The 27,061-nt window shown below is 46.2% G+C and overlaps 1 protein-coding gene across 2 annotated transcripts; it reads left to right on the forward strand.

The window, feature by feature from the left end:
* Positions 1-939: 939 nt before the first annotated feature.
* MMD (monocyte to macrophage differentiation associated) lies at positions 940-22,188 on the forward strand. 2 transcript variants are annotated; one of them, XM_081162950.1, is made up of 8 exons: positions 953-1,248; positions 8,638-8,719; positions 10,308-10,468; positions 13,604-13,678; positions 15,363-15,464; positions 17,276-17,345; positions 20,924-21,138; positions 21,361-21,447. In XM_081162950.1, exons 1-7 carry the CDS (start codon positions 1,223-1,225, stop codon positions 21,122-21,124), a joined length of 717 nt encoding a protein of 238 aa, XP_081019076.1. In that variant the 5' UTR covers positions 953-1,222; the 3' UTR covers positions 21,125-21,138; positions 21,361-21,447. The 2 variants fall into 2 exon arrangements, with proteins under 2 accessions (XP_081019075.1, XP_081019076.1); XM_081162949.1 differs by having other exon boundaries at positions 940-1,248; positions 20,924-22,188.
* Positions 22,189-27,061: the final 4,873 nt, after the last annotated feature.

Below are 27,061 nucleotides of genomic sequence, written 5' to 3' on the forward strand. Positions count from 1 at the left end.
AGGAAATTAGAATTATGAGTGAAAGAATTCCCAGCTTTGCAATGCTCCATCCGCTGCAAGCACAGTAAACACTCCTAATGGGCCGGCCTTATGTCCCTTGGAGAGTCTCCAGTTTGGAGGTTGGGGGAAAGGGTGTGGACCGGCTACCTGGAGGGGGGAGCACCCCGAAATTCCAGGACAGTTAAGGGAAAGGAGTCACCCATCGTTCGCTTTCCTTTGGACCTCTCTCCCAGCAAGCCCTCTGAGTTTAGGTTCAGCAGCAGGATTCTGATTCAGGTCTGCTTTTTGGTTTATTTGGAAAATGCTTGGATTTAAAAAAAAAATTAAAAATCGGAGGACAACGTGGAAGGGTCCCTGCAGAGGATACCCCCGTTTGCCGTTCTCATGGAATCTTAGAGTAAGTCAGTCTCAACCTCCTTACATGCCAGCCAAGGGAAGGTTTTCAAAATCTGCCCTGGAGCCTCGCACAATAGCCTAGGGGAAGCTGGCCCTCAGAATGCTGGAGGAATAAATGAACGGAGGCATGAAGAGATGAACGATGAAGAATGAATGAGTGACAAAGCGGGGGCTAGAATACAGACGGGGGGGAGGTTCTTGTTTGTTGCTATTTTCTTCACAACTGCTTTCCAGATTCTTGGCCCACCTCCTCCTTTATGATTTCTCTTTCCCTCCCCTCCGCCTCTCCTGTGTTTACAGCCCAAGGAGACCCTTCCTAGCAGGGTGCGGCTCTGCCGGCCCTCCTCTCCTCCCCCACAGCCCTGCACCCCCGCGCCAGGCCCCGCCCCTCCGCCCAGGCCCCGCCCCCCCGCCCGAAATGAATGGCAGCGTTGCCGCCGCGCAGCTCGGGGTGCTGATTGGCCGCCCGGCGCGGTGACGCGCTGGCCGCCGGGGAAGCACGCAGGTGGGCGGAGCCATGGGGGTGGAGCCGGGCTCCCGGGCGGGGCGCGGGTGCAGAGGGCGGAGAAGCCGGGAGGCGGGAGGCGGGAGGCGGGAGGCGCCGGGGCCGTTTAAGCGGCGTCCCTCCCGCCCCCAGCCGCCCGGTCTGGCCCCGGCCCCGTCCCGACCCCAAGCCTGACCCACTCCGGCCTGGCCCTGCCCTGCCGAGCGGTCCTCCCGGCACCCGGGCGGCCTCCGGAGCAGCCCAAGCTCATGAGGGCCGCGCGCCCGGCCGCCGGCGCTGACGAGACGGAGCTCCCGGCCCGCGAGGAGGAGCGGAGGATCAATGCGGTTCCAGAACCGATTCCAGCGGTGAGAGGGATGGAGCCCCCGCGCCGTCGCCCGTGCCAGGAGCGGGTCCCAGATCCCACCTCCTCCCGTGGGGGTCCCGGCTCCTCCGCCTGGGTCCATCCCTCGGTGGATCCCGCGCCTTGGCCGGGGACCAGCTCCCGGGGGATTCCCCGCCTTGCAATCGCTGGGCGATCCCCTTCCTCGGAGGACCGGGATCTGGTGCCTGATCCGGCTCCCACTCTCGATCTGCCGACCTCGGATTTCCAGATCCCCATTGCTCACCCGATTTAACCGCCCGATCCCCATCCAGGCGGGGCTCTTGTCTGCTCTGAGACCCGAACCCCAGCCTCAGGCGCCGCCCCCCGGGGACCTCAGACCCTGGCTTTGGCCGCCACCCCTTTACCCACAGCGTGGGGGGCTCCGGGGGCTCGAGGAAGGAGGGCCGGGTGGCTGCCGCGCCCTGCAGCGAGATTTGTCGTCAGGTGGGGGTGCTGGGCGTTTCTGGTGCTTTGTCTATAAACGGCCCTGGCAACAGGGAAACTGAGGCACTGATTAGCCTGCCTGGCCCGGCCGGGCTTTGGAGGTTCTTCTTTAGCGCCCAGGGCGGTGCTATTGTGGCCGTCGCGAGGGGCCAGGTTCGCGCTCGGTGGTCGGTGAGACCTGCTGCTGGGGCGCCCGCGTGGGGAAGGGAGGAGGACCCGAGGCGGCGCCGCCGGAAGGATGGCGGGCTGCGCGCCTGCGGGGGCGCGGGGGGCGCCGGGGGCCGCCCGCCGCCTTGTCCGGCTCGGGAGCTGCCGCGGAGCAGGGGTGAGGCCGGCCCGCGGTTCCGAGGGGAAGCTCCGGGCCTTTTTCTCATTCTTCGTCCCTTAAGCGGGTGGAAGTTCGCCTCCCCTGCGCCTGTGGTCATTCTCCGCCTCTTTGTCTGATCCGGCCGCTGTGCCCGTGGCCAGACCTCACCAGCAGGCTAGCCGAGTTGCAGTGACGGGCATGAAATCTTTCCAAGGAGGTTCCTGTGGAGGTTTTAGGCGCAGCCTTTTATTTTTACAATTTTAAATGCATTTGTCTTCTTAATTTCCTAACCCCTCAGTGCCCACTCACCCATTATGCTCATTTCATTCCTTCCCCCAGGCCCACAGGCTAAAGAAGCCAAACATTCGTAGGAAGAGTTGTGGACTGTGCCATCAGAAGGGCCATCAGTTGGAAGACTTGGATTCACTTCTGAATTTGGCTCAGGGTGTTGAAATGCCGGGCACTGTTCCCCCAGTGGGAACAGCAAATCAGTGCTTCTAAAGGCAAAAAGGAACCATGATGTTCTCTGGCTTTTTAGACCATGAAGTCGGGAATGAAGACTGGGGGGCTTTTTCATGGAGAACGTAACATGCGTTCAGGCATGACTGGCAAAGCCCCGTGCATGTGGTTTAATTTGTTTTTACTTCTGCACATCTGTGCTCTTCCTGTTTTCAGAGAACAGTGGCAATAGTCTCTGTGAAATTACCCTTCCTTATTTGATTAAGAGTCTGTATTTCTTTCCTGTCCTTTGAATTCTACTCTAGAAAGAAAAGGGCCTGTTTTACTCTTTGTTGCACAAACATTAAAACAGTGTTAAGAGAAATGGGGGGGGGGGAAACAAACCCCACTTCATTTAGGATTATACTATCTCACCGGATTGAAATATACTGTTTTTGCTGGACCCTAATCTATCATAGATGTAATGTGATTTTGTGCCCTACCGTATTCATTTAAAAGTGAAAAATACAGGCATTTTCTTTTGGTGTGGTATAGGCTTTGTCATTTTCCCAGTGGCTGCACAATACCAATGGCTATTTAACAGTTATTTTCTTGATGACCTCTAGACCTACCCTGATTTTTTCTTTTTTTAATTTATTGATTTTGAGAGAGAGAGAAACATCAGTTTGTTGTTCCACTTATTGACGTGTTCATTGGTTATGCTTGTATGTGCTCTAACCGGGGATTGAACCTGCAACCTTGGCATATTGGGACGATGCTCTAACCAGCTGAGCTACCCGGCCAGGGCTACCCTGATTTTCTTTTGAAGACTAAGTGATCCCATAATTTCTTGTTTTTGTATTATAGACTAGATTGGAAAGGTATTTTTAAGGGTCAGTTTGAACTTAGAAATAAAGCCTGAAAGTCACATTGAAATGTTAAAGAGTACTATTCTCTCATCATTTAAAGCTGAGTTCATTACATATCTTTTGAGCATTCAGGATAGTTACCGGTAGGAAATTACAGAGGAACCAGAGGGAAGGGTACACTGTCTTTGAACTCATGTGCTCCTTCTGATAGGTTTATCAGGACTCAATTGAGTATTTATTCACAGTAAAAACATTTCATTAGGCTATAGTTTGTGGCTCTGCCTAAATCACTAGAAAACCTGAACACCCTGCTGGTTTGTGCATAATGGAAACTTGGCAGTCACCGTAGCTTCAGATCAACTTCCAGAGTTCTGCCATTTCTGTGGAGGAAGGCTGGGCTGTAAGGAAACTTAGCCCACCGTCCTAAGTGGGGGACTTTATGCATGCATGGCTTCTCAGAAAGCTTAGGATATGAAAAACCCCACTGGGGCACAGCATTTTTTACCTTATTTGCTTTATCCCTTCTACATTTGAGTCTCCTCCCCTCTCTCCCCCCCAGTCATTCTCTCCTGGCATCTCTGGCTGATAGAAAAACTGCTAACATGAGTGCCAACTTTCGCCAGGCTGTGGCTGGGTATTTGTACAGGGGTGGGCAAAAGTAGGTTCACAGTTGTGAGTGACATTTGAGTTAATAAAGTGATTGTAATAATCATAACCTGCATGTCTTTTTCCACACAAATGTAAAATGATTTTTACCACCCCTGTATATTACTCATCTTTTTCCATATGCACATCTGTAAACCTATTCCTGCCTATCCCTGTATATTACTCATCTGATCCTCAACTGTAACCCTGGAAGACATTTTATACCCATTTACTGGAAGAACAGATGGGGTTCAAGAATAAAAGGGAACTTGCCCTAATCACACAGCTAGGAGAGGGCAGAGCCAACGGTTCAATTTCATATCCCTCTTATCACCCGTGGTGCCAGCTCATCTCATTCTGCCTCGCTGCGCACACACACTGCAACATCTGTGTGTACAGTAGAGGCCTACGACCCACAGTAGTTTCTACTGTATCTTGTTGGTGCATATGCATTTCTCAAGCCTTGCAACTGAAAATCCGAGGAAAGGGATGCCCATTTCCTCAGCCCCAGCCTTGGGGCCACTCAAATTGAACATGAGGTAAAACGCCTTATTCTAAAGCATCAGAAAGTCTTCCAAGACTGCCTGTTGTCTTTTTTGCACATGTTCTCAGAGCACTGAATCATAGGCATGGAGTAGTGTCCTTATATATGCCTTCTCCCTTATTTAATAACTAACTTAAATTCCCCCCCCCCACTATCACCACCTCTGGCAACATGCTCGTTCATAAAGGGGAACCCATAATTTACTGTGTACAGGGGTCAGCTTATGTTGCCCCATCAAGTAATGTTGAAGGAGCCCTTGGAATGTCCATGATCTGAGCCTTTAAGAATTTTACTTACACAAGATTCAGGGTTCTTTTGGCTCTAAGACAGTCTGTTTCTCTGTTACATACAGAACCTGCTGCATCCCCAGTGAAACCAGTAACAGTGGGATATCTCTCGGTCAAGATAAAACAGTCCAGCCACAATGTCTTTCTATTCATTCATTCAACAGCTATTTATAAAGCTCCAGCAATAAACTGGGCATTGTGCTTGGGATTAGACATGAAATGGTGGACAAGTTGGCTTTCATGGAATTCACATTACAGTGGGGGAAGATGAAATAAACAAGTTTTTAAAATCCTACTAAATGTGATAAGGGCTCTGGTGGGGGGAGAGGGCTGAAGTGATACTTTAGGTAGGTTGGTGAGGAAAACCTGAGCAGGTGACATTTGAGCTGAGCTTGAAGAGGGAGGAGAGCTGAGCATTCTGGAGAAGAATGTTCTAGGGAGAAATGAACAGCAAATGTAAAGGTCCTGAGATAGACAAGACCTTGGTGGTTTGAAGAGCAGAAAGGTGGTGTAGCTGGAGGTGGGGAATGAGAGGAAGGTAGGACCCTAAGGCTGGGAAATTAGTGAGGGCTGGGCCACCCAGGGCCTGTGGACCACTCATGGACCACTTTGAGAAGCCAAAGGCAAGCTTTAAGTTGGAGTCGGGGTTTGTGATATGATCTGGTTTTAATAGACTATTGCAGCTGCCATATAAAGAGATTCTGTATGGGGACAAGCAGGGAGACCGATTTATAGACCAGAGATGTCAACGTCTTGATTTAAGGTAGGATCTGTGGAACTATAGAGCGGTGGACTGCTGTGAACTATATAAATACATATATATTAAACCAAGGAGTCATCCTTGACTTTTTTTTAAAGATTTTTAAAAATGTTTTCATTGATTTGAGAGAGAGAGAGAAACATCGATTGGCTGCCTCTCCTCCACACCGCCTTCTGGGGATCAAGCCTGCAACCTGGGCATGTGCCTTGACCCAGAATCCAACAGGTACACGGGACAATGCTGAACCAACTAAGCCACACCGCCAGGGTGTGAAATACAGTTTGAAGGTAGTGTTGACAGCACTTGCATTTGGAGAATAAGACACAGAGGAATTGAGGACACCTTCCAGGATTGGATCTTAGGCCTCTGAGATCTGCTGGTGGGGCGCAGATCTACCTTCAGAAGGCACAGTGCTTTGGGCTAAGTTTAAAGTGTGCTAAGGAGTGTCCCTGGGTCCCTACCTGTTTCTCCCACAGTTTTGATGGAGGTGGGGGTAGAGTGGGCCTAAGGAAACTTGGCCAGGGGGAAGCAAGGGAGAAAGTTGAAAGAGAAAGTGAGGAAATGAATAAATAAACCCTGCCTAAATAATAGCTTTATTAGGTTTGGTTTCCATACCCAGGACTAAATCACCTTTCCTCAAACCCACTAAAGCAGGCTGATGATACTCGACTCCAGCACTGGGTGACCATTAGGGCTCCACCGCCTTAAACAGAGGTGCCTTGCATGAGTGGGTTTGTTTCCTGTGACACTTGAGAGCTGTTCTTTTCTGGGGGAAGAGAATAGGCTCAGTGTGTGGGAGGTGATTTGCATTTTACATCACTTAGGTCTTAGGTGTGATTTCTTCAGGAGGCTAGATTGTACCCTGGCAGATCAGGGAGAAATGGAAACATTGCGCTGCACATCTCGCAGTAAAACATTTGTGCTCTCCTTCCCACCTAGCCCCAGAAGCGAGAGATCTGCTCCCAGCACAGTTGCTCTTACCTGTCCCTATTGCCCAATTTTGGCTTTGCCCGTCACAGAAGCTGCCTGAAGTCACATGGGGGGGGGGGGAGCTATTTATCTCCACAACTTCTGAGTTTATTTTTAACCTGAGTGACCCCAGGTGGGCAGGGACTAAGCTGTGACAAATGGCCACCCAGCTTCTTTGCTTTTAGGAGAAAATGTGAAAGTCTATCCCTGGTGCTGTATAATGGTCTATTTTTAGATTGGGCTGCCAGAGATATAAATTGCTATTTTAGTCTGCAGCCTGGTGGTGGGTAGACAAACCCTCATACTGCGCCCTGCACGAGCACTGTTTTACTCCAGCCTCTGCCATCCTGGGGCCTTGCTTTGTTACAGTTCCTAGGAGGGTGTGCGATTTCTAGCTGTTGTTGTGTTTTGGCGTGATGACGTGGCAGGTCCTTGAGTGCTGGGCCACTGTTAAGCATTCTCCCCAGGAGTGTCACTATTTCCTTTTTACTAATAAGGGCTGCACAGCAACTCTCTCATCACTTAGGAAATTAGTAAAATTATTCACAGGCTTATCAGGGGAGGAAAGATTTAGTTCTGTGTGAACGTAGCTTAGATAAACTCCAGAGCTGTTAACTTCATGTTTCTCTTAAGCAGTTTTCAAGCCACCTGGTGAATTCCATCCGATGAATGTGTATTTACACACGAGTTAGCTAGCTAACCTGTTGGTGGTCCTTCACTCTCCCAAATTCATTCCCCAGTGGATTTTCCTTTTGAACTCTGTTAGGTCAGCAGGGACTGCCATTTTATTTTCATTTATTTGCTCCAAGGATAGTGGCCCCTCTTAATTCAGAGAGAAAGTGCTAGTCTTTTTGTTCATAAACTGGGCACTGTTTAGAATGGCTTAACCATGTGTTTTAGCTTATTTTGGGCCACCTGGCTCTGCCGTTTGGTTCAGCCTGGTACCATTTTTCGGTGTGTTCATTAATAAGGCGTGACTAGTCAGAACCCCTAATGGCAAATAACCAAAGCCATCCTCCCCTCCCCGCAAACTAGCTCAAGCAAGAGGATAATTTATCGTGCAAAGCCTGCTGACGTTTCTTTCACAGGCTCTGAGCATAGGAGGGCAGCGGGGCCCTGATGCAGTGAGACCAGAGTGCTGCCTGGTTCTTTCACCTCCGTTTGCATCTCTGCATCTGGTTCTTTCAGGCAGCTGCTTCTTTTATATTTCTGAGTTTACATCTCCTTTTCCCCAGAGAACGGACAGACTAAACCGGAATCCCTCGTGACACCTGGCACAGGTATGGGTGGGGCTTGGGGGCCCTCACCTACACACTGAAATGGGGGTGCTGTTGGTCTCCCCAGGTTCTTCAGTGGTCGTGCTTGTCACTTTATTGGCAATTGCCACAAAGTTAGCCCCAAGGGAAGTATGGAAAATGGGTACATGCATTTGTGTGTATATTTGAATTTTAGAGCCAACGTATCAGCTACTAGTCATATATTGGGATTTTGAAGCAAACTTTTAATTCAGGAAGGATGCAGGTGAAAGCGTACCTCTTGTTTAGGTGGCCTAGGGGCAGCCATGCATCATTTATTTAAGCTGTCTGGTGTCAGAACAGATAACACAATAGAGAGAAACTAGTTGGGCAAGCTGGCTAATCATGGGATGCAGGATTCAAAGATCTGCACTTATAAAGCCTTCTGAATTTTGAGAGAGGAAGCAGAAACCCTTCAAATGCATTGTAACCCTTTCACTTAATGGCTCTTACTGGAACTTGTAAAGTTTAGAAAAGTTCCCTTGGTTTGTTTTCTGTTAAGGGTAAAGATTTGGTTGTGCCTTTTTTTAGTGTGGTGGGTACTGGTTGAAGGGCGTGGAGGTGGTTTCTGTTTGTTTTGGGTTGGTAAGTTTTTCTTCTGAATGAACTGAAAGAATAAACTAGGGCATTTGCTTTGGGATCATTGCTGTGGGCTCAGTTTACACCTGCTTAGTGGCTTTGGTTCTGTGCCTGTAACTAGGTGTTTCCAGCAGTCGCCTCTCACTTAGAATAGACCACACAACCATTGGCAGGCCACCCACTGCTCTTCACACACTCTGAGCTGTTCTCACATGATGTCTTTTTGCTCCTACAGGTTCATGAACCACCGGGCCCCAGCCAATGGCCGCTACAAACCAACTTGTTACGAACATGCTGCTAACTGTTACACACATGCAGTGAGTAGGCGTCTTCTGCCTTTTCTATCCTTCCCAGAAGGCTTTGCAGGGAGGAAGGGGCAGTTATCTCTAGTAACTTCCACCCTCTAGGCTGGATTTACCCATCTCTGTGACCTTACCCAGGGTATCAGTGCTGGCTCATGTCACCAGAAACTGAGCATGTCCAGTGCTCTGCCTACAGTCACCTCTGTCCATCCTGGACTTGCTTCCTCTGAGAAAAACTTCTTTAAAAAGAATAATAGGAAGTAACTTAGTCATAAGAAAACTATTTATGAAGACTGTCACCTTGGAATGAAATGAATCGCCTTTTCCAGACAGTCAGCTGTGTTCATTTGGCAAGGAGAGCTCACAATTGGTTGAAAAATATGCTTTTTATTACTAAATGATCCCCTGAAACTGGGAGCTACTCCTTCCCTGCCCCCACAGTGGCAATGCTCCTCAATACAAATGCTTTTTCTTATTGTTGAAGAAGAAGCTAATTAGATCTCTAAATTCTTTTTATTTATTTAATATTTTTATTGATTTTTAGAGAAGGAAAAAGAGAGAGGGAGAGACATTGATGTGAGAGCAGAACATTGACTGCCTTCTGCACACCCCCTACCGGGCATCCAGCCCATAACCTAGGCATGTGCCCTAACCTGTAATCAAACCGGCAACCTTTTGGTGCCCTGGACGACACTTAGCCAACTGAGCCAAACTAGCCAGGGCTGATCTCTAAATTCTTAATTTTTTTCTTTCTTGTGAAAGCAAAACATGCTCATTATAAGAAACTTAGAAAGTACTGAAAAATGTATAAGAAAAATAAAAAGCAAAACATGCTCATTATAAGAAACTTAGAAAGTACTGAAAAATGTATAAGAAAAATAAAACTACCCCAAAATAATAAACACTTTGGTGCATTTCTTCATTTTGTGTGTAGTGTTTGCCACTATGTATTTTCATAGTTTTTCTATTACTGGCATTTTCTTGTGTCATTATAAATTTCCCTTTCTCGTGGTTTCATTATGCCCTTTGTAAGTCACATTTAGTGAGAATTTCAAGGGAAAAACTGGTGGCTGGTATATAGTCTGAAGACAAGAAATAGAAAAGGAAGCCAATTTACTCCTTTAGAGACGTGTGTTTAAAACAGACTATTTTATACAGTGTTAATAGAACATGTACGGTCCGTACATATGTCATTAGAATAGAATTTGCTTGAAATTCCTGGGCCCTAAGGAGCAGTACCTATTTCCAGCACTACTGACTACTTCATCTGGCCCTCCTTATGGTCACCCGGGAAAGGCAAATGTTGGTCCTAAAGCGACCTTTCTAAGATGATCCCTGATAGCAGCTCTCTCCATGGAGGCTCTTGTGCCTTTCCCTACACCCTCCCCTGGGGTGCATTTTCCTTGCCCTCTCCTCTCCTCAGCTCCATGGGCCCGTCTTTGGCCCCTCTAAGTTGTTTCCTGAGCCCGTTTCTTCTACCTCTGTGACTTTCGAAATAAACATTCTCTCATAAAAAAAAATTATCCCTGATAAACTTACGTATTTTTAACAAAGGTCTGGATTTGGCAAAAACCAGGATATTCCCTTTTTGCCCTCCCCTCAGTTCCTCATCGTGCCGGCCATCGTGGGCAGCGCCCTCCTCCATCGGCTGTCTGACGACTGCTGGGAGAAGATCACAGCATGGATTTATGGAATGGGCCTCTGCGCCCTCTTCATCGTTTCCACAGTATTTCACATTGTGTCATGGAAGAAGAGCCACTTAAGGTACAGCGGATTGCACCCTCTTTCAGAAGATCAGCATAGTTGACTCAAATGAGTCAATTATGGCATGTTTGGGTCAAATGAAGCGAGAGAGTAGACATTCTCCTGCCTTACAGACTATAAGGCTGTCCCATTACTTAGTGGACAGAGTTTGAGGACTCCCACATGTACCTAGGAACCACCAACAAAACCACTCTGCTTCCCCAGGACTTAACACCTAAAATCCTGAGCCCTACTTGCCAGTGCTGTTAGCACACTAGATACCGTCGGAGCACGGCCGCTGCAGGGTAGTGACCGAGGGCACTGATCTTGGAGGCAGCAGCTGGCGTCGAGTCCCAGCCCTGCCACTTTAGCCTGGTGTAAGTGACGTGATCTCATGGAGCCCATTTCTCCATCCTGAAAATGAGGATAATTTTTGCCTTACAGGGTTATTGTGACAGCTGAATGAGACAATGCATGTGAAAGTGAGTTGAAAATTACAAAAGACTATAGGACTGTGAGATGTGAGGAGGTATACCACAGCTTGGGTCCACTGTCCTGCGAAGTTCAGTTTCCCAATTAGGTCCTGTGTATGATCTATTCAGACACAGTTCACTTATTTTGCTGCTGTCGGGCATTTTTCAAAAATCCTATGGCCCCCAGCCTCTCAATGAGAAGGACATGAAAGCATTCCTCCTGCAAAGGGTTAATTTGGGGGAACACAGAGTGAGCAGCATACCATTTAGTTGCTTATGAAATAGATTCTGCACGACCCAAAGGGCAAAATCTCTTCTCCAGAAAGGAGAATTCAGAGCAGACTTAGAGTGACTTAAAATATTATTAGAATATACCTTTTTGTTTTACAGAATGTCCAAAAATATCTCTAACTGTTCAAACAATCTAATACGAAAAAGACATGCTTTCTTTAAGAGCAGGAGTTGGGATTTCTGACATATTGGTTTCCTCACATGGGAATCACAGAAGTCACAGAGTTTTAGAGCTAGATGGATCCTGAGGGATCATCTAATCCAAACCCATTAATTTTCACCTGGGGAAACTGAGGCTTGGAGACGTGGGTTGACTCGCCTGAGTCAGTGATACCAGCAGAATCTGATCATCCCAAGACCTCTGGCTCCCAGTCCTGAGGTGTGTTTTTTCACCCCATCCTTCACAATATTGCTGATAGTATGCAGTCTGCTACCTTTGCCAGTAAGGTGACAGTTCCCTGGCTTAAAATAAAACCACAGGATTGAATCACGAGGGAGCCGTGGGACACACTCACAGGAGAGCAGCAGGAGTACCTGCCCCAGCTCCTCAGGACACACCGACAGAGCCCAGAGGCCAGAGCACTTCATTATCTCCTTGGCACAGTCCAGTGCTTGTGGTTGCTTCAGCCGCCTTGGCTCTGATGTCTAGATTTCTGAATCAATAAAGAGTTGTAGATGCCTATACTTCAGTATTCAGGGCCTCCCTGCCAGGGGCAGGAGAAGACAGTGTAACAGAAGCCAGACTCCCTTGAACCACGAAATAGTGCTGCTACAATCCTAATCCATATGTGAATTTTTGCTCTGCTTTAATTTAAAATTTTTTTAAAAAAATATCCTAGTATAGCCTAATTTAAGTAAAAGAGGGCAGGGAATTATCATTTGTCGAGTACCTACTATGTGCTGGGTGCTGTGCTAAACACATGGCTACCTTATTTAATGCTCACACAGACCCGATGATAGAGATGCTATTATTTCTCTTTTACATTTGAGGAGAGTGAGGGTCAGAGAGGCGGGTGGAGGATTTTTGACTTGTAGGTTTCACTTTACCTGCTGTCATGGTACATAACAATCTAGAATATCAATTTTCAACCTATTTCATCTCGTGGCACACATAAACTAATTACTAAAACTCTGCAGCACATCAAAAAATATATTTTTGTCTATTGGACAAAAAATAGGTATAGGTATGATTTTGATTCATGCACATCAGATGCCTATTTTGTTGGCTGTTGTCATGTTTTTATTTGACAATCTAAGGGGAAAGAGGTCAGTGCTCCTGACTAAATAGTCAGATACTGCATGTTTTAAAAAGTTATGCGGCACACCAGCCGAAAATCTCTGATCTAGAAAGCAAAATTAGAAAGGCCAAACCTGGCTAGGAATCAGTCATCTGGGAGTTAAAAACAAACAAACTCCCTTCTTCCCCCCATCCTCTACCCCATCTCTGGCCCTTTTAAATTAGAATCTTCTGGACTGGAGTCCATGACTATATGTTATAAGCGCCCCACGTGATTCTGAAACATGATTCTGAGAAGCATTAATGTATTGTTTGCCTTTTGAGACCTGTGAGCTCAGTTATTTCCACTTCTTAAGTAACACCCACCATGACTATAACATCCTCAGCCAGCTTTGGTCGCCCCTGCGTGTGTGGCGAGGCAAAATAATACTGGTGCTTCACCAAATCATAGCTCCTACCCCTTGGACACTGAAAATGGGTTCGAGACAATTCTGTTTAGTTCCATTTTGTGAACAGACCTTAGTGAGCCACATCTTTGCATTGCTCCTGACTGTTCTGTTTTGGAAGGAGGAACTAGCATAGAAATCCAGGTGGTTGCCCTCTTAGCAGATGTGCCTTTTAGAAGTTTCTGAATTTCCTTTATTATAACTCATTTTCTACACCAAGATATTTAAGTAAAAGCTTCTCTAGAGACATTCTAAAAAGATATGGAGAATGTGACTTCAGGAGTGTTTGCTGAGCATCACTGCCTCATGCCCTGCACTGTGATGGGGTGGGAGGGATGACCTGCCCTTCAAGAATTTCACTTTTCTGTTAGGTAGGATTTCAAAAACTGGAAAACATCAGAAAAAGACAGATTTTGTTTGTTTGTTTGTTTGTTTGAACCACTTAAGAGTTCCTGATGATGGTGGGGTCTGTCCCCGCATCTCATTCATAGTGAGTATCTCTTGTATGTGCAGTCTTAAAAATAATATAGAGCTCTTACTTGTGGCTTCTTGTTGTTAAAAATAGGTGCTTGACTTCAAAGGCCAAGCTATAAGTGCCTGGGGAAACAAGTACAGGAGTGGAAATTGCAACATAGTGTAGTGATAGCCCATACTTCCAGCCTGAAAGTGGTCTGTAAACTTTGTCTAACCTGGCTTTCTCGCCCTTTAGGACAGTGGAGCAGTGTTTCCACATGTGCGACAGAATGGTCATCTATTTCTTCATTGCTGCATCTTACGCGCCATGGTGAGATAACAGTCTTTGTGTTTTTGAAGATAGTGTTTTTATCATAGAATTCCTCAGTGCTTCTTCCCTCCTTCCTCCTGTCCCTGTGTCTGGCCCCCATGCACATATGCACATACCCAACCGCTCTCCCCCCCAACACACACACACACACACACACACACACACACACACACACACTTTTTTTTCCTTCCATTTTGACTTTTTGGGTCAGATTGCAGAGTTTAAGGGGATAATGTTGCAGCTGTTCAGAACGTATATCTGGCATTGGGTTGTTCGAGAAGTGTGCGCATGGGTGTAGGGAGCACCCCCACTTCTGAAGCCTATTGCGTTTGCCTCCCATAGTCTCTCTACCTCTGCTGCTGTGCAGAATGCTTAGACATCAGCTGTTTAAGTGGAAATACTCTAAATATGTATGAGGAAAACAAGCTCGGTTTTGAAATTTATACTGTTTGTCTTCAGTTCACTTCACAGCACAGTAACTACTGTATATGGAGTGCATTTCTCATTTCTTTAGCTGTATGAGTGAGAGAACGAGCTTATTGGCTATTTAAAGCTTATTGGCTATTTAAAATACCTAGTATTCGGGTCAGTTTCCTTGATCTACCCGCCCTTTTGGTATAGAGATCAGATAGAATCTTTTGTTGCTTTGAAAACTGTAACTAAAGAAACATTTGTTTTCCCTATCAAGATGTGGTCCAGTTTTAAACACTCAGACATTCATATTAGGCCATCAACTCCTGCAGCCCTTAGAAACAGCAGCCTCTAGATCCCGACTAATGCCACATCCATCACACAAGAGAAACCTAATTATCTGTTGGAGGTCAAAGTAAGCGCGCTCTCCCCAGCACCTGTTAGTAAGCTATAGGCTGCATTCTGTTGGAGGGAGACTGCTCAGAGCCTTTGTGAAGTGCACCTCAATTTAAAGTAGGTCAATAAACATTTTAAATGTAGGCTCAGGAACCAAACCTTTACAGCAGACGGCTGTTCATGTGTCGTCTTTGATGTGCAGGTGGTACTTTTTCCATTTGGAAATACTAGTTTTATAGTAATAGCCAATCAGAACAAGATTGGGTATTTTTCCATAGATCCTTAATATGAAATTCATACAAATGTATTTGCAGCATTTTAACATTCAGGCCTGACAAGAGTCCATGGTACAATTCTAATAAAATGTCTTCTATAATAGATGTCGGGCTGATTCTTCTCATGTTCCCTCTTGGAAGAGAGACTGATAGTGGAGACGCTTGGTCTGCATGCATATTAGGTATCTGCTGTGGTTATGTGATCCCAGTTCAGGGGTTTGGTCAGGGTTCTCATTAATGTAAGTAACCTGCTCTCAAATACATTGTCAGAAACAGTAAGACAAGCAGAGTTACAGCAGCCTGCCTAATAAGGCAAGCTGGGCCTCGCAGGTGTGCTGGGACTCCTACGTATCTCCTTTTAGCAAGTTGTTTTTAAAGCACGTTGGAACTAATTCTGAGTTTTAAGGCTGACTGATAGCTTTATCTTTGCATTATTAACGTTGCCAAACCTACCCAAATGCCTCCCTGGGCATTGAGTGCCTTTCCTTCCTGGTTTTATTCCTGTCCCTGCTCTCCTGACTTTAAGGCTAGAGGAAAACACAGCTCTGTGAATTCCCTTCATTGATCACTTCTGTTCTTTGTTGTCATGTTTACATTTTTAGGTTAAATCTCCGTGAACTTGGACCCCTGGCATCTCATATGCGTTGGTTTATCTGGCTCATGGCAGCTGGAGGAACCATTTATGTATTTCTCTACCATGAAAAGTAAGAGCAAATAATTTACATGTGATCGTTTTTAAATTAACTGCCTAAATTTTATCTCTGCCACAATCTATATTTGCACATCGTAATAGTAGAAATACATAAATAGAAAATATATCGTTTTAGACAAATCCTCAGAACCATTTGGTATTCATTGCCAGTAGGCAGACTGCTGTGGAAAGAATTGAGTGGCACGTGTGTGGCATGGTATAGTTGGGGGACAAGGGAGACATTTTAGACTTAGTTGGACCTCATTTCACATCCTCAGAAAGACTGGCCTTATCCTCTGTGATTTACAGTTGTCACATGAGAAAAATAACTCTTTTCAAGGTTCCTATATTGATCGAAGAGAACAGATATTAAGTGCCCAGTACCTAGATAGGAACCTAGAGGATGTTCCTAGGATTCCTCGAGAAGGGTGTTTGGAAGGGCATCTGAACCTTTTATATCCTAACCATGGGGCACAGTTTTTTAACTCACTGCTCATAGCTCCTAGCCTTAAGTGTGAAGCAGTATCAGAAGGAAAGCTTATTGAAATTGAGCATCTTAGCTCTAGAGACCTTCAAGGTCATCATTCCTGTTTCATTCTTAAAAAATGCGAGCATTTAGGATGTACCTAATTAGTGACTCATCTGCAATTGGGACCCAGGTGTCCTAGTTCCTCGTCCAAGGCTCTTCTCATCATTGCACACACCTGAATTTGAGAAGCTCACAACCACGACAGCATTGTCATTGGACATTTTATTAAATTCTCTATTGTGGTTGGCAGAATGGTTCTCAGAACGGAACATCATTTCTGTTTACTACAAAGCATTAAATTGTTTTCCCTTTCAGGAGAAAATGGTCAGTTTTGCTAACTTCCCCCCAACTCTGAAATTCACTTAAATGCTTATTTCACCATAATTAGCAATTCTGAGCAGTATTATGTAGTATATATAAATCTAAGGAAACTGCTTCTTGGACTCAAACCCCTAGTTTATACCGTTGGGTGAAATAGGGAGTCAAGTAAGACAGCTGTCATTTCTCCTATTCCACGCCTCCTAATGTAAACCAGACCTGTGAACCCCTTCCCCAGTTCCCTGATAGGATTCCTTCACAGGGGACCCAGAATATCAAACACTAAGAATGGGATGTGAGTCACTCTTGGCCATTCTGCTTGGCAGGTATTAGGGAGTCCTTACATTGTGCCAGGTACTGTTCTAGGCCCTGCAGTCCAAACACAAAGTCAGCCCCTGCCTTGGAGCAACTTAAGGTCTAGTTTGATTAGGCAGAAACATAAATGAAATTTCAATACAATTTCTTAAGTGTCAGACATTCTGTAGCCTAATGCGATGATGAGTCTTACAAACTGGAGTGTTCTGTGCAGATGCAAAACAGAGAGACAAACAAAAACACGTGCCCTTTGTGGCTACTCTCCCCTCGCCACTGATAAGCTGGGCCCCAAGCGGCATCCCGCCCATCTTCATAATTTCAGTTTCCTAGAGCAGTGGATGGGAACGGGAATGGAGGCAGGCACGCTGGGATGAGAGGGGAAAGTGCGTGGCGGGTTGGAGTCAACAGTAACTGCTCTGGTAGAAAACATTTTCCAGGTGGTATACAGTCTGATGCCTTTTTAGTCCTAAAAGAAATGCTGGTTCATTGTCACTCAACTATAGTGTTTCACTTAGAGGTCTCCTCCTGGGAAAATATATTTTATTTGAATAGCTGAGTTTACTGTGTGTGTGTGGTTTTTTTTTAAAGAAAAAACTGATATGGAAATAGGCTAAGTGTTGCAGGGGATTGATACATTAAATTAACTGCATTCCATCCTGCAGGTATAAGGTGGTTGAGCTCTTTTTCTATCTCACAATGGGCTTCTCGCCAGCCTTGGTGGTGACGTCAATGGTAAGAAATGTCTTCATCACTTTAGTTGTTTCACCTTATTTCCTTTTAAACCTCTAGGACTCTTAATAGGCCCATAGATATAACATGTAGCTTTTCTCTCTGAAGTTCTATGTTCATTAACTAGAGACTCAAAAGAAAAAATATATATACATTACAAAGTGCCAGGGACTTGTGCTGGCTACTGGCCAGTTTGGAAAAGTTGTACATTTGTGCGTGTTTGTTCCCGTATGATAACCTTCTGTGTCTGTTTCTTTTGAGTAACCTTTCTGTTCACCCCACCCTCATCCCTCTCTTCACCCCACTCATGTGTGATGTTGTGGGAAGGTGGGTATTTCTGCTTGAATTACTTAGTCTCTTAACCCCAGATCCATGGAAGAGGGTACGTTCTGAGGTTTCTTACAATGAGGAAAATATAAATTACCGACTTCTTAAATCTTAAGGATTGGAAGGACCTTAAGAGGTCGTTTGGTTCAACATTTTATTGGGTATTTCTCAAATCTCCTCACCTTACTTTTCCCTTCACTTGTTGGGTGTTTTTGTTTGTTTGTTTGTTTTTTGCCTTGCCTGAAAATTTCACTTGGGGCTTGGATGGGAAAAGTGTAACATCACCTGCAGTAGGCAGTTGCATGCATACGTTTTGAACTCCCATTGAGAAATCCAAAGTAATCTATGTGTATCTGTCAACCTGAAGCAAAAACATGTCATCACAACCTCAGGATCCAATCCAGCTGGTTACTGTGCCTTTAGCGTCTATACCCAGTGTCTTACTCTCTACATTTCCACATTAGCCACTGTGTTAATTACAGAAGTCACAATGCGTTCAGTTTCAACCTCAGCCTGCCATGGTCAGAACTATACCTCTAATTTCACTCCTGAGCTCATAGGTACACTATTTTTTTTTGTTTGTTTGTTTGTTTTAATTTTTAGAGAGAGAGGAAGGGACGGAGAGAGGGAGGGGGGAGAGAGAAAGAGAAACACTGATTTGCTATTCCACTTATTTATACATTCATCGGTTGCTTCTTATATGTGCCCTGACAAAGGATCGAACCCACAACCTTGGCATATTGGGACAACTCTCTAGCCAACTGAGATACCCAGCCAGGGCCAGGTACATTAGAACAATTCAGTTTTACTATACATATCTTGCTCTGGTCACAAAAATACCTGTAAAAGGTTTAGGAGTTACAGGTTTAAGCTTTTTTCAGAGACTATGTCTTAAGAGAATGTAATAAAACATGCATTTTGAGATTGAGGTTTATGATGGCTTGAACAATTTCCTGGTGCCAAGAATGCATATAATTTACTTGGTCAAGGCAACAAGAGACTGACAAGGGGAGGGAGGTGAAGGACTGAAATGAGAGAATCTGTCTTGAAGGCCGTAGAGTTAGAGGGCGATTGAGGACACCCAAAGCAATATAATAAGCAAGGTCTGTGTAGACAGGCCATCGATCGTTAAGAGAAGAGCTTCAAGTAAATTCCCTCTGGGTATCATAAGAGCAGGTTTAGCCAGTATTTTCATTAGCCTAAATCTTTAATTGGTATTTTTACAAGTGGCAAGTAGCAGGTGACTAATGTTGTAGCAAACAGGATAACCCCACGCTTGCCCCCACAGCACTTAGAACCAAGCATGAAATACGTACATCGTGTATTACAGAACTGTATACTTGAAACCTACCTCATTTTATTAACCTATGTCACCCCAGTAGATTTACTTTTAAAAACATTGTAGTTTTCTACAGCATTGCGTTTGCCAAAGATTCATTTACTATTTACTATTCATTTACTATTTCATGGTTGGTTTTTCTTTTATTCTTCTCTGTTTTCTCTGTTTCTACATGTTTTCAGGTTAAAGATAAGCAGCTTAAAGTAAACCATTCTGGAAGTAATAAACTGTTATATAAAGTGGTGCCTCTAGTAAAAATATATATATATATTTTGAGAGTACATTTATTAAGGCTGAGGGCGGCAAAACACGAAAGGAGTTAGGACAGAAGCAGCAACAGGAGAGAGCCTTTGCTTCACTGAGAGGTCAGAGAAAAGGGGCCTTGGAGATAGGGGGTTAGCCCAGGACAAGCTGCCACTGCCCATTGCTCCCCGGATTCCAAGTCTCATGGGGACCCTAAGAGTTTAGGAGATGCACACCTGAGAGGGCAAAAGGCCTGGGCGTGGGTCCCGAGAGGCAGAGTGTGCTCTAATAAAATTCTATCTCAAAAGAAGAAAAGGCAATTCATATTAAATAAGAAGCTATAATAACATTTATTATAATGTTATTTGGGGAAAGCAGAGGCTGCTATGGGAGCACATGTCAGATGTCCTACAGGAAATGTTATTTAAACTGATTCAGAAAGGCAAGTGGGAGCCTGCAGATAGCAGGAGTTATGCAGGTGGTATACGTCAAGGATGCAGCTGGGGCGGGGAGTGCACTAGCATCTTTGAAGAATTGAAAATAGTTCACTGTTTGGAACATGAGTGTGTATGTACTTGTTTGAGTACATATGTGCATGGGGGAATGGGTAATTATGCAGGTAAATTGTGATAAAGCTGGTGAGCTAGACAAGAGACCAGACCAAAAAGAACCTCAGGCCATCTGAACCAGCAAGGAAACAGTAGGAGTAAAGACGTAAAGACGCAAAGCTTGCATGTGGTCAGAATCAGGAGCCTCAGACTGACCCTTCTGCCATAAAGAACCATAAAACTGGAAAAAGTATATGAAACAACTAGAGTTTGGTATTGGACAGTACGGGACTGTGATCTTTGAGGGAACAGAAACCAAAAGATGAGCTTCGAATTCCCCCGTTTTCTCCCTTGGGACACTTTCCAAACTGCGGCAAAAGAAAGTGGAGCCAGAGAGCAGGGGTCAGAAGGGGAGGAAACAGGAATTGCATTTCAGCTGCTCAGCCGGGTGCAGTTTGGGGCAGGGTCCCGAGGAGGGGGGAGCTGCACAGAGGAGAGTCTCCAGAAACTTAGAAAGGGGTTTCCTTGAGTCCTGGCCTGAATGCTAAGCTGATTGGTACAGGGCAGGACTGGGCATGGCCTGGCCAAGAGCAGCTATTTGAAGGCGGTGGGATAAATGAAGATCCTAGGGGCTCAGTTGGAGTGTCATCCGTGCACCGAAAGGTTGCTGGTTTGATTCCTGATCAGGGCACATACCCGGGTTATGGGCTTGATCGCAGTGGGGGGCATGCAAGAGGTAGCTGATCAATGTTTTGCTCTCACATCCATGTTTCACTCTCTCCCTCTTCCTCTCTCTCTAAAAATCAATTAAAAAAATCTTTAAAAGTAAATAAAATGAACTACGGTGTCCGGATGCGATTGCTGTCTGTAGACACACCCTAGATGAGCAGGATGTGCTGCTCTTTACTGTGGGCCTGTAACCTGACTGCCGCGTGATCAGGACATTCAGCCGGAAGGGTGATCCAGGTCGATGCGGGAGAGAATTTACAGATCAGGATTCTGTCTGTGCAGAGCTACTTCACTGTCTAGAGAATCGGGAGGCTTAGGGGATTTGCAGCGAAACTCGTCAGCCTGTCGCGTCAGAGTAACATTGAAACCTTTCCATCTGTTTCCTCCGTTGACAGAACAACACCGATGGGCTTCCCGAACTCGCCTGCGGGGGCCTGATTTACTGCCTGGGCGTTGTGTTCTTCAAGAGCGACGGCATCATCCCCTTTGCCCACGCCATCTGGCACCTGTTCGTGGCCACGGCAGCCGCGGTGCACTACTATGCCATTTGGAAGTATCTCTACCGAAGTCCCACAGACTTCATGCGACATTTGTGACCAGTCTGTGCTCGGTATCCACACCAGTATTCGTTCAGTGACAGCACTTGGGGGCGGGGGGGCGTAAAAGCTGAATATTGCACAGAAGGAGGGGGAAAAAAAGATCACTGCACTGACTTTCTTAATATAGTTTGACTATAATTACTGTGAAAGTATAAATGCTGTGTTCTGGAATGTTCCAGAACCAATAAATAAGGTAGTGAATTAACTCTTCATTCCATTCCACTATCGTGCAGGACTCTGGATAGACTTGGCCAACTGATGTTTACAACCCAGGATTTTGTATTTTAATTTTTCAGACTTTACTATGTGGTTTTTTTCTAAATCACTAGGTCAGGTTGTCAATGTCAGTGCGACAGCGAAGCTTCCTTTTTAAGAGAAAATTGTTTCTATCACTTTCCCATCAGCTGCATAAAGAATCATGGGCAGAACTGACACTACTTTCACCATGTTTCATCTTGGCACGACATGGTTATTTTTTAAACAGTGACTTCAGTTTTTTGTAAATTTTTAAAAACCTTCCTGCGGTTCCTCGTCCATGTGAATTTTTGCAGCAACCTGTCAAACATTCCACAGACGAACAAACGTGATACCTCTTCCGGTGGTTTTACGAGGCATGGAGACATTGCCAACTTTTAAAAACCGCGGTTTTCCAGACTTTTTCTGCCAAGCCCTGACTCCGAATTCCATGCTGCTTCGGCCGCGTACTTGACCTAGTTTTGTTTCCTAACGATGGAGAAGTATTTTGATATCATTAACTTTTTCAAAAGGTTCCACTTTTTCTCTGCGCCTTTGCCGTGCTTTCTCCAGGGTCTTTTCCAGCAGTGGACGAGCGCTCAGGCTGTTCTCATGTCATTGGGCGGGCCACCTATCTGCTGAAGCTCCTGGGGGCGTCCGGAATTACCGCGAGTGGTGTTGCCTCCTTGGTGCCTGGCGGTCGAGTCATTGTCACTTAGCTCCGTATGATCAGCTTCATACTCATTTTTAAACTGTGGAATTAGATGCATAAATTCACATTTCTACCTTTCTTCTGTATCTCCCGATACACTTTTTTTTTTTTTCTTTTAGATAGAAAAATATTTAAAGTGTTGTTTGACAGATAAAAACTCATGTATCTGTAGCTCACGGGTTCTATCCTGGCTTAGTGGAGTGGTATTTAATATATTACCTTTGGTTTTCCCTCAGTGTCTTATATTAAGATTAACATATTAGCTGCTCTGTTGATTAATCTGTTGGTGTTTAATGAATGAGACCACCTCGCCTTTAGATCAGGTGCTGATGGCGACTATTTTCTAGAAATGGGTTTGATCAATGGAATTGTCGGTTGATGATATATTTAGACTAGTTCATTGAATTTTTGTACTGATGGCTTGAAAAGAAGGTTTATTTTGAGTGTGTGTGTGTCTAGAAGTCTCTGGTTTGGGTGAATTATATGGGGGTGAGAATAGAAGAACTGATGCTTACCGGTGAATCTTAAACAGGCGAGGTTCCCAGTCCTCACACCACCCAGGCCACCTCGACCCGCATGACTCCCAACATCTGGATGCCTGTTGTTTTACTGTGTATGTTTTATTTTTAATATATTAACTTTTGTGGATTCATTTAAAGTCTGCTCACATGTAACATTGTCAAAACCACTAAAATGTATGTAAGAACTTGTGCTGTAGACTAGAATAAAATTGTTACTTGGATTTGTTCCACCGTCTCTGAGTTATGTGACTGTGAACACGATCGTGCGTTTTCGAGAGTTGAGCTTGTCTAGTTGGTTATCCACATACCAGGCTTTTTTTTTTTGAAAAGTCAGGGTGGGAAGAAAAACAAATGTGCCCTGTCATCTGGAACTTTCTAGTCCACTTTCTATTAATTGGAAAGCGAGAGCCAGGGCCAGCATTAACCAACACACATTTTCAGTTTAAAATACGCTAGTCGGGACCCAAAGAGTATAAATTTTATAAATGATGTATCTTTACCAAGGAAAGGCCTTGGTTTAGCTTGTATAATACACTGCGGGGCTGAGGTTACAAGCTCTTGTATCACCAACCAGATGTACATTGCACTGCAGGTCTGACTACTCTGTGAGCATTACATGTGATTCTTTCACTCCTACCAAGTAGGAAACAGTCGGGGCGGGGACAGGGACCCAGGTCGGTCCAGTTCCAGAGCCTCATGGTTGCCACACCCCATTGCATTTTCAGTCAGCAAAAGCAAACCCATCAAAAAACTTGGTGTGAAAATTCATCAGGCACACACGTGGAAAACAAAACACTACGCACGCAGTTTGGAGCCTCGATAAACCCTCGGGCAACGTGCCGTCCGCTCTGATTTTGAGGATTGAGTGTCGCGAAGCGTGATATTTCCCAAGAATTCTGCTCCCCAGTCCATCGGGGTAACCTCGCCTATGTCTAGAGCAGGCGCCCACTGTCCCTGTCACCTTCCAGATCAGCGTCTCCAGCCTGAAACTTGTCTGAAGGCCAGACCTCTTTCATCAGCCGCCCACATGTCCCTGGCACGATTTATTCAACCTGCCCCCAACTGAGTTCATTACCCTCTGTCATTCCCCCACCAGGCCCACGTCTGTGAAGTTTCCTATCTTAGTTAATGGCGTGGCCAGAGCCGTCCACCCGTCCTTGATTTCTGTCGCACACACACGATCCAACCGGTCAGCCAGAGCTGTCAGCGCCACCCCAGTCACCACCCCTGACCTGGCTCCTCACCCCCCTTGTCACTGCAAGACGACTGCCGCCACCTCACGTGTGCCTTTGCCACCGGTTACACCCCTCCGATGACGTCAGCCCCACACTGCTCTCCGTGTTACCTTCCTAAGGGAGACGCAGCAGGTCCCCCTGCTGTAAAGACAGCCATCGGCTGGAGGTCTATACCCGAGCCAGCCTTCTTAGCAGGGTCTCCTCCCGATCTCCCCCCTCTTACTGAACCCCACAGCACCCCCCCATGCCCTCACGGCGCCTTTGCACCCGTTGTTCCTGGAATGCCCTTCCCCCAGCCCTGCTCCTACCCTGGCAAACGCTGGCTCCCTCCAAACCTCCGTCAGAAGCCACTTCTGCTACGCGGGTGGCCCGGGCCCTGCACGGCCAGCCCAGCCCTCTTTACCTCGACGGCACCGTTCTTCCCGGGGGACTGAGTTTGCTCGCCTGCTGTCTGAGGCAGGAGCTGAGCTCCCAGCTCTGTCCTCGGCGCCCAGCGCAGCCGGGGCTCGCAGGAGTGCAGAGAGCGACGGAGGGGTGGGTTGCAGGGGGGAGACTGGGAAGGAAGTGTTTTAGGACACGGTGACCACCGAGCACGTGGACACCTAGCAGGCTCTCTGCACTGCCTGGGGCCGGATTTACAGCTTCCTGTGTGTCGTTCCCCCCCCCCCCGCTCCCCAACTGAGGCCCGGCTAGAACATTTACAGCGACCACAGGAACGTTGATGAGAAATCAATATGGAAATATTAGTGGGTCCTAAACAAAGCTCGTTAACCGAAGTTTCCAGAGAGCCAACGATCAAGAACATGTAAGTCTGGAAAATGACCTCGCCCCCCCTGCTGCCCTCTGGCTGGCCCTCTTCTCTGAACATAATAAACCACACTCAGTTCTGCCAACGCCTGAGCCTTAAGGCAGATGATGCTCAAAAAACAACTTAAACATAATTTTAAATATTTCATATACTTTTACTCTAAAAATATATAAAACACTTTGGAAAACAGAGAACAGAAAACTAAAAATGATCCAGAGTTTACTCATCTGAGGCTTTTTCATGTGTTTCCTGTGCATTTAGTCCCCCACTTTATGGGATTTGTTTTCTATTTTATACAGTTGTAAATATGACGTACAAGCAGTTTTATTTTATTTATTAAACCCTTGCCCGAGGATATTTTTTCCATTGGAAAGAAGAGAGAGAGAGAAACACTGATGTGAGAGACACGGCGATTGGTTGCCTCCCGCACGCGCCCCGCCGGGGATGGAGCCTGCAACCGAGGTACATGCCCTTGGCCAGAATCGAACCTGGGACCCTTCAGTCCCCAGGCCGACACTCTACCCCGCCCTGAGCCAAACCAGCCAGGGCCACACATGCAGTTTTATACAATGCTTTTTTTCTCACTCATTTTATCATAAGCGTTTAAAGATATTACATCATTTTCAAAGCCAGAATTTTCAGTGGCTCCATCAGCTTTCTGGACTTGGATATACAGCCTATTTTGCTTAGTCGTTCACTCAATTCTGGAATTTTACATTGTTCTGGATGTTTTATCCCCTATAAACAGTGCTGCATGAACACTGTTGCATAGCTTGTCCGTGTTAACAAGCGGGTCTTTCAGGTAACAATAAACCACTGAGAGCTTCCTCTATCGGACACTGGGCTAGTGTGCATGAATTATCTCAGTTAATCTTTATAAAAAACCCGACGGGTAGGTCATTTCATTATCCCCCCAACCAGGAAACAAGCACCACTGGAGGTGTTTCCTTGAATGAGGTGAGTGGCAGAGCCCAAGTGAACCCAGGAAGCCTGGAGCCTACTTTCATTCTCAGAAGTGCAATTCCTGGGTCAAAGATTTATTATTAACAGGTTTCCCCAAAGGAAGACCTTTAAAAAACAAGCAGCCCAGCTCCTTCCAAACCTCCACACTTTTACGTGGTATCTGGGGTTCTGTCCACTCCTTCACGCATGAGTCGGAGGCCGAGGGGAAGCGGGCACGCTCCCAGTGAGGCCGACCTGGAAGGCCAGGCCTCACCTCTTTGCTCCGCAGCAACAGAAACGTCCCCAGAGGACCTGAGGAATGTTTTCCGTTTCACAAGGTTAGAATTGCTGCATTCGTGTCTTCCTGCCGCTTCTGCTGTTTTAAACAGACACTGCTGCCCTGGCCTGTGTGGCTCACTGGTTAGAGCGTGGGCCCATGTGCCAAAGGGTTCGGGTCCGATTCCCACTCAAGGGCATGTCCCTGGGTTGCAGGTTCCGTCCTGGGCCCCAGTCGGAGCACCTGTGAGAGGTAACCGATCGATATCTCTCTCTCCTCTCCCCCTCCTTCCCTTCCACTCTAAAACTCAATAGAAAAAATATCCTCGCAGAGGATTAACCAAATAATAATAATAATAATAATAAAAACAGTGCAAACATGCTCTACGCTCGGAGCCGTTCCCACCCCCACCCCCGCCATGTGTTGGCGGTGTTACTGCGCCTCACTGCGCACTGGGCCGCTTTGCGAGCGGCTAGTTAAGCCGTTCTCCTAGGAGCCTCCTCAACGCAACAGAACGTGCTCCTTCTACACAGCTCTCCTCCCTCTGACTTTCACTGCAGTTGGAAGTCGTTAGGCTGAAACAGACCGGCCAGGCCTGAGGGGGCCTTGGGGAAAAATGCTTTGGAGCCTTACCTTACCTCCCGGGAAGGTCTCAGGTCCTCTTGCCGTCTGTGGCAGGCCAAACTAGGACACCCGATTAAACGTCCCTGCAAAAATTGAGAAAATGTATTGAGCAAAAAGATTTCAAAAGAACCTTGAAAATCACTGGTATTTTTCTGAATCCCATCTGGGGGCCACGACGGGCAGGTGAGCTTAGTTAGGCAAGTCCCTCGTCACGTTTGAGCCCCACTTCCTATCTGCAGAGGGGTGTGGTGTGGCGCCTCCCTCACAGTGCAGCCGTAAGGACTCAGTAATATACCAGCAGTGTCTGGTGTATCCATCCTGGCCTGCGACTGGCACTAGATAAATGTTAGCTTCCTTCCCATATGGTGAAGCTTTTAACATTACAGTTACAGCCCACCTGCAGAGATTTTTCATACAGAAACAACCTGAAGGAACAGTTTAGGAGCACAATTTTTAAAAAATCTTGTGAGCCCAGCCAGCGTGGCTCAGCGGTTGACCATCAACCTAGGATCCAGGAGATGGCTGTTCGATTCCCGGTCAGGGCACATGCCCGGGTTTCGGGCTCCATCCCCAGTCGGAGG

This window comes from Miniopterus schreibersii (assembly GCF_964146895.1).
Source record: "Miniopterus schreibersii genome assembly, chromosome: 16".
NCBI classification, from domain to species: Eukaryota; Metazoa; Chordata; class Mammalia; order Chiroptera; family Miniopteridae; genus Miniopterus; species Miniopterus schreibersii.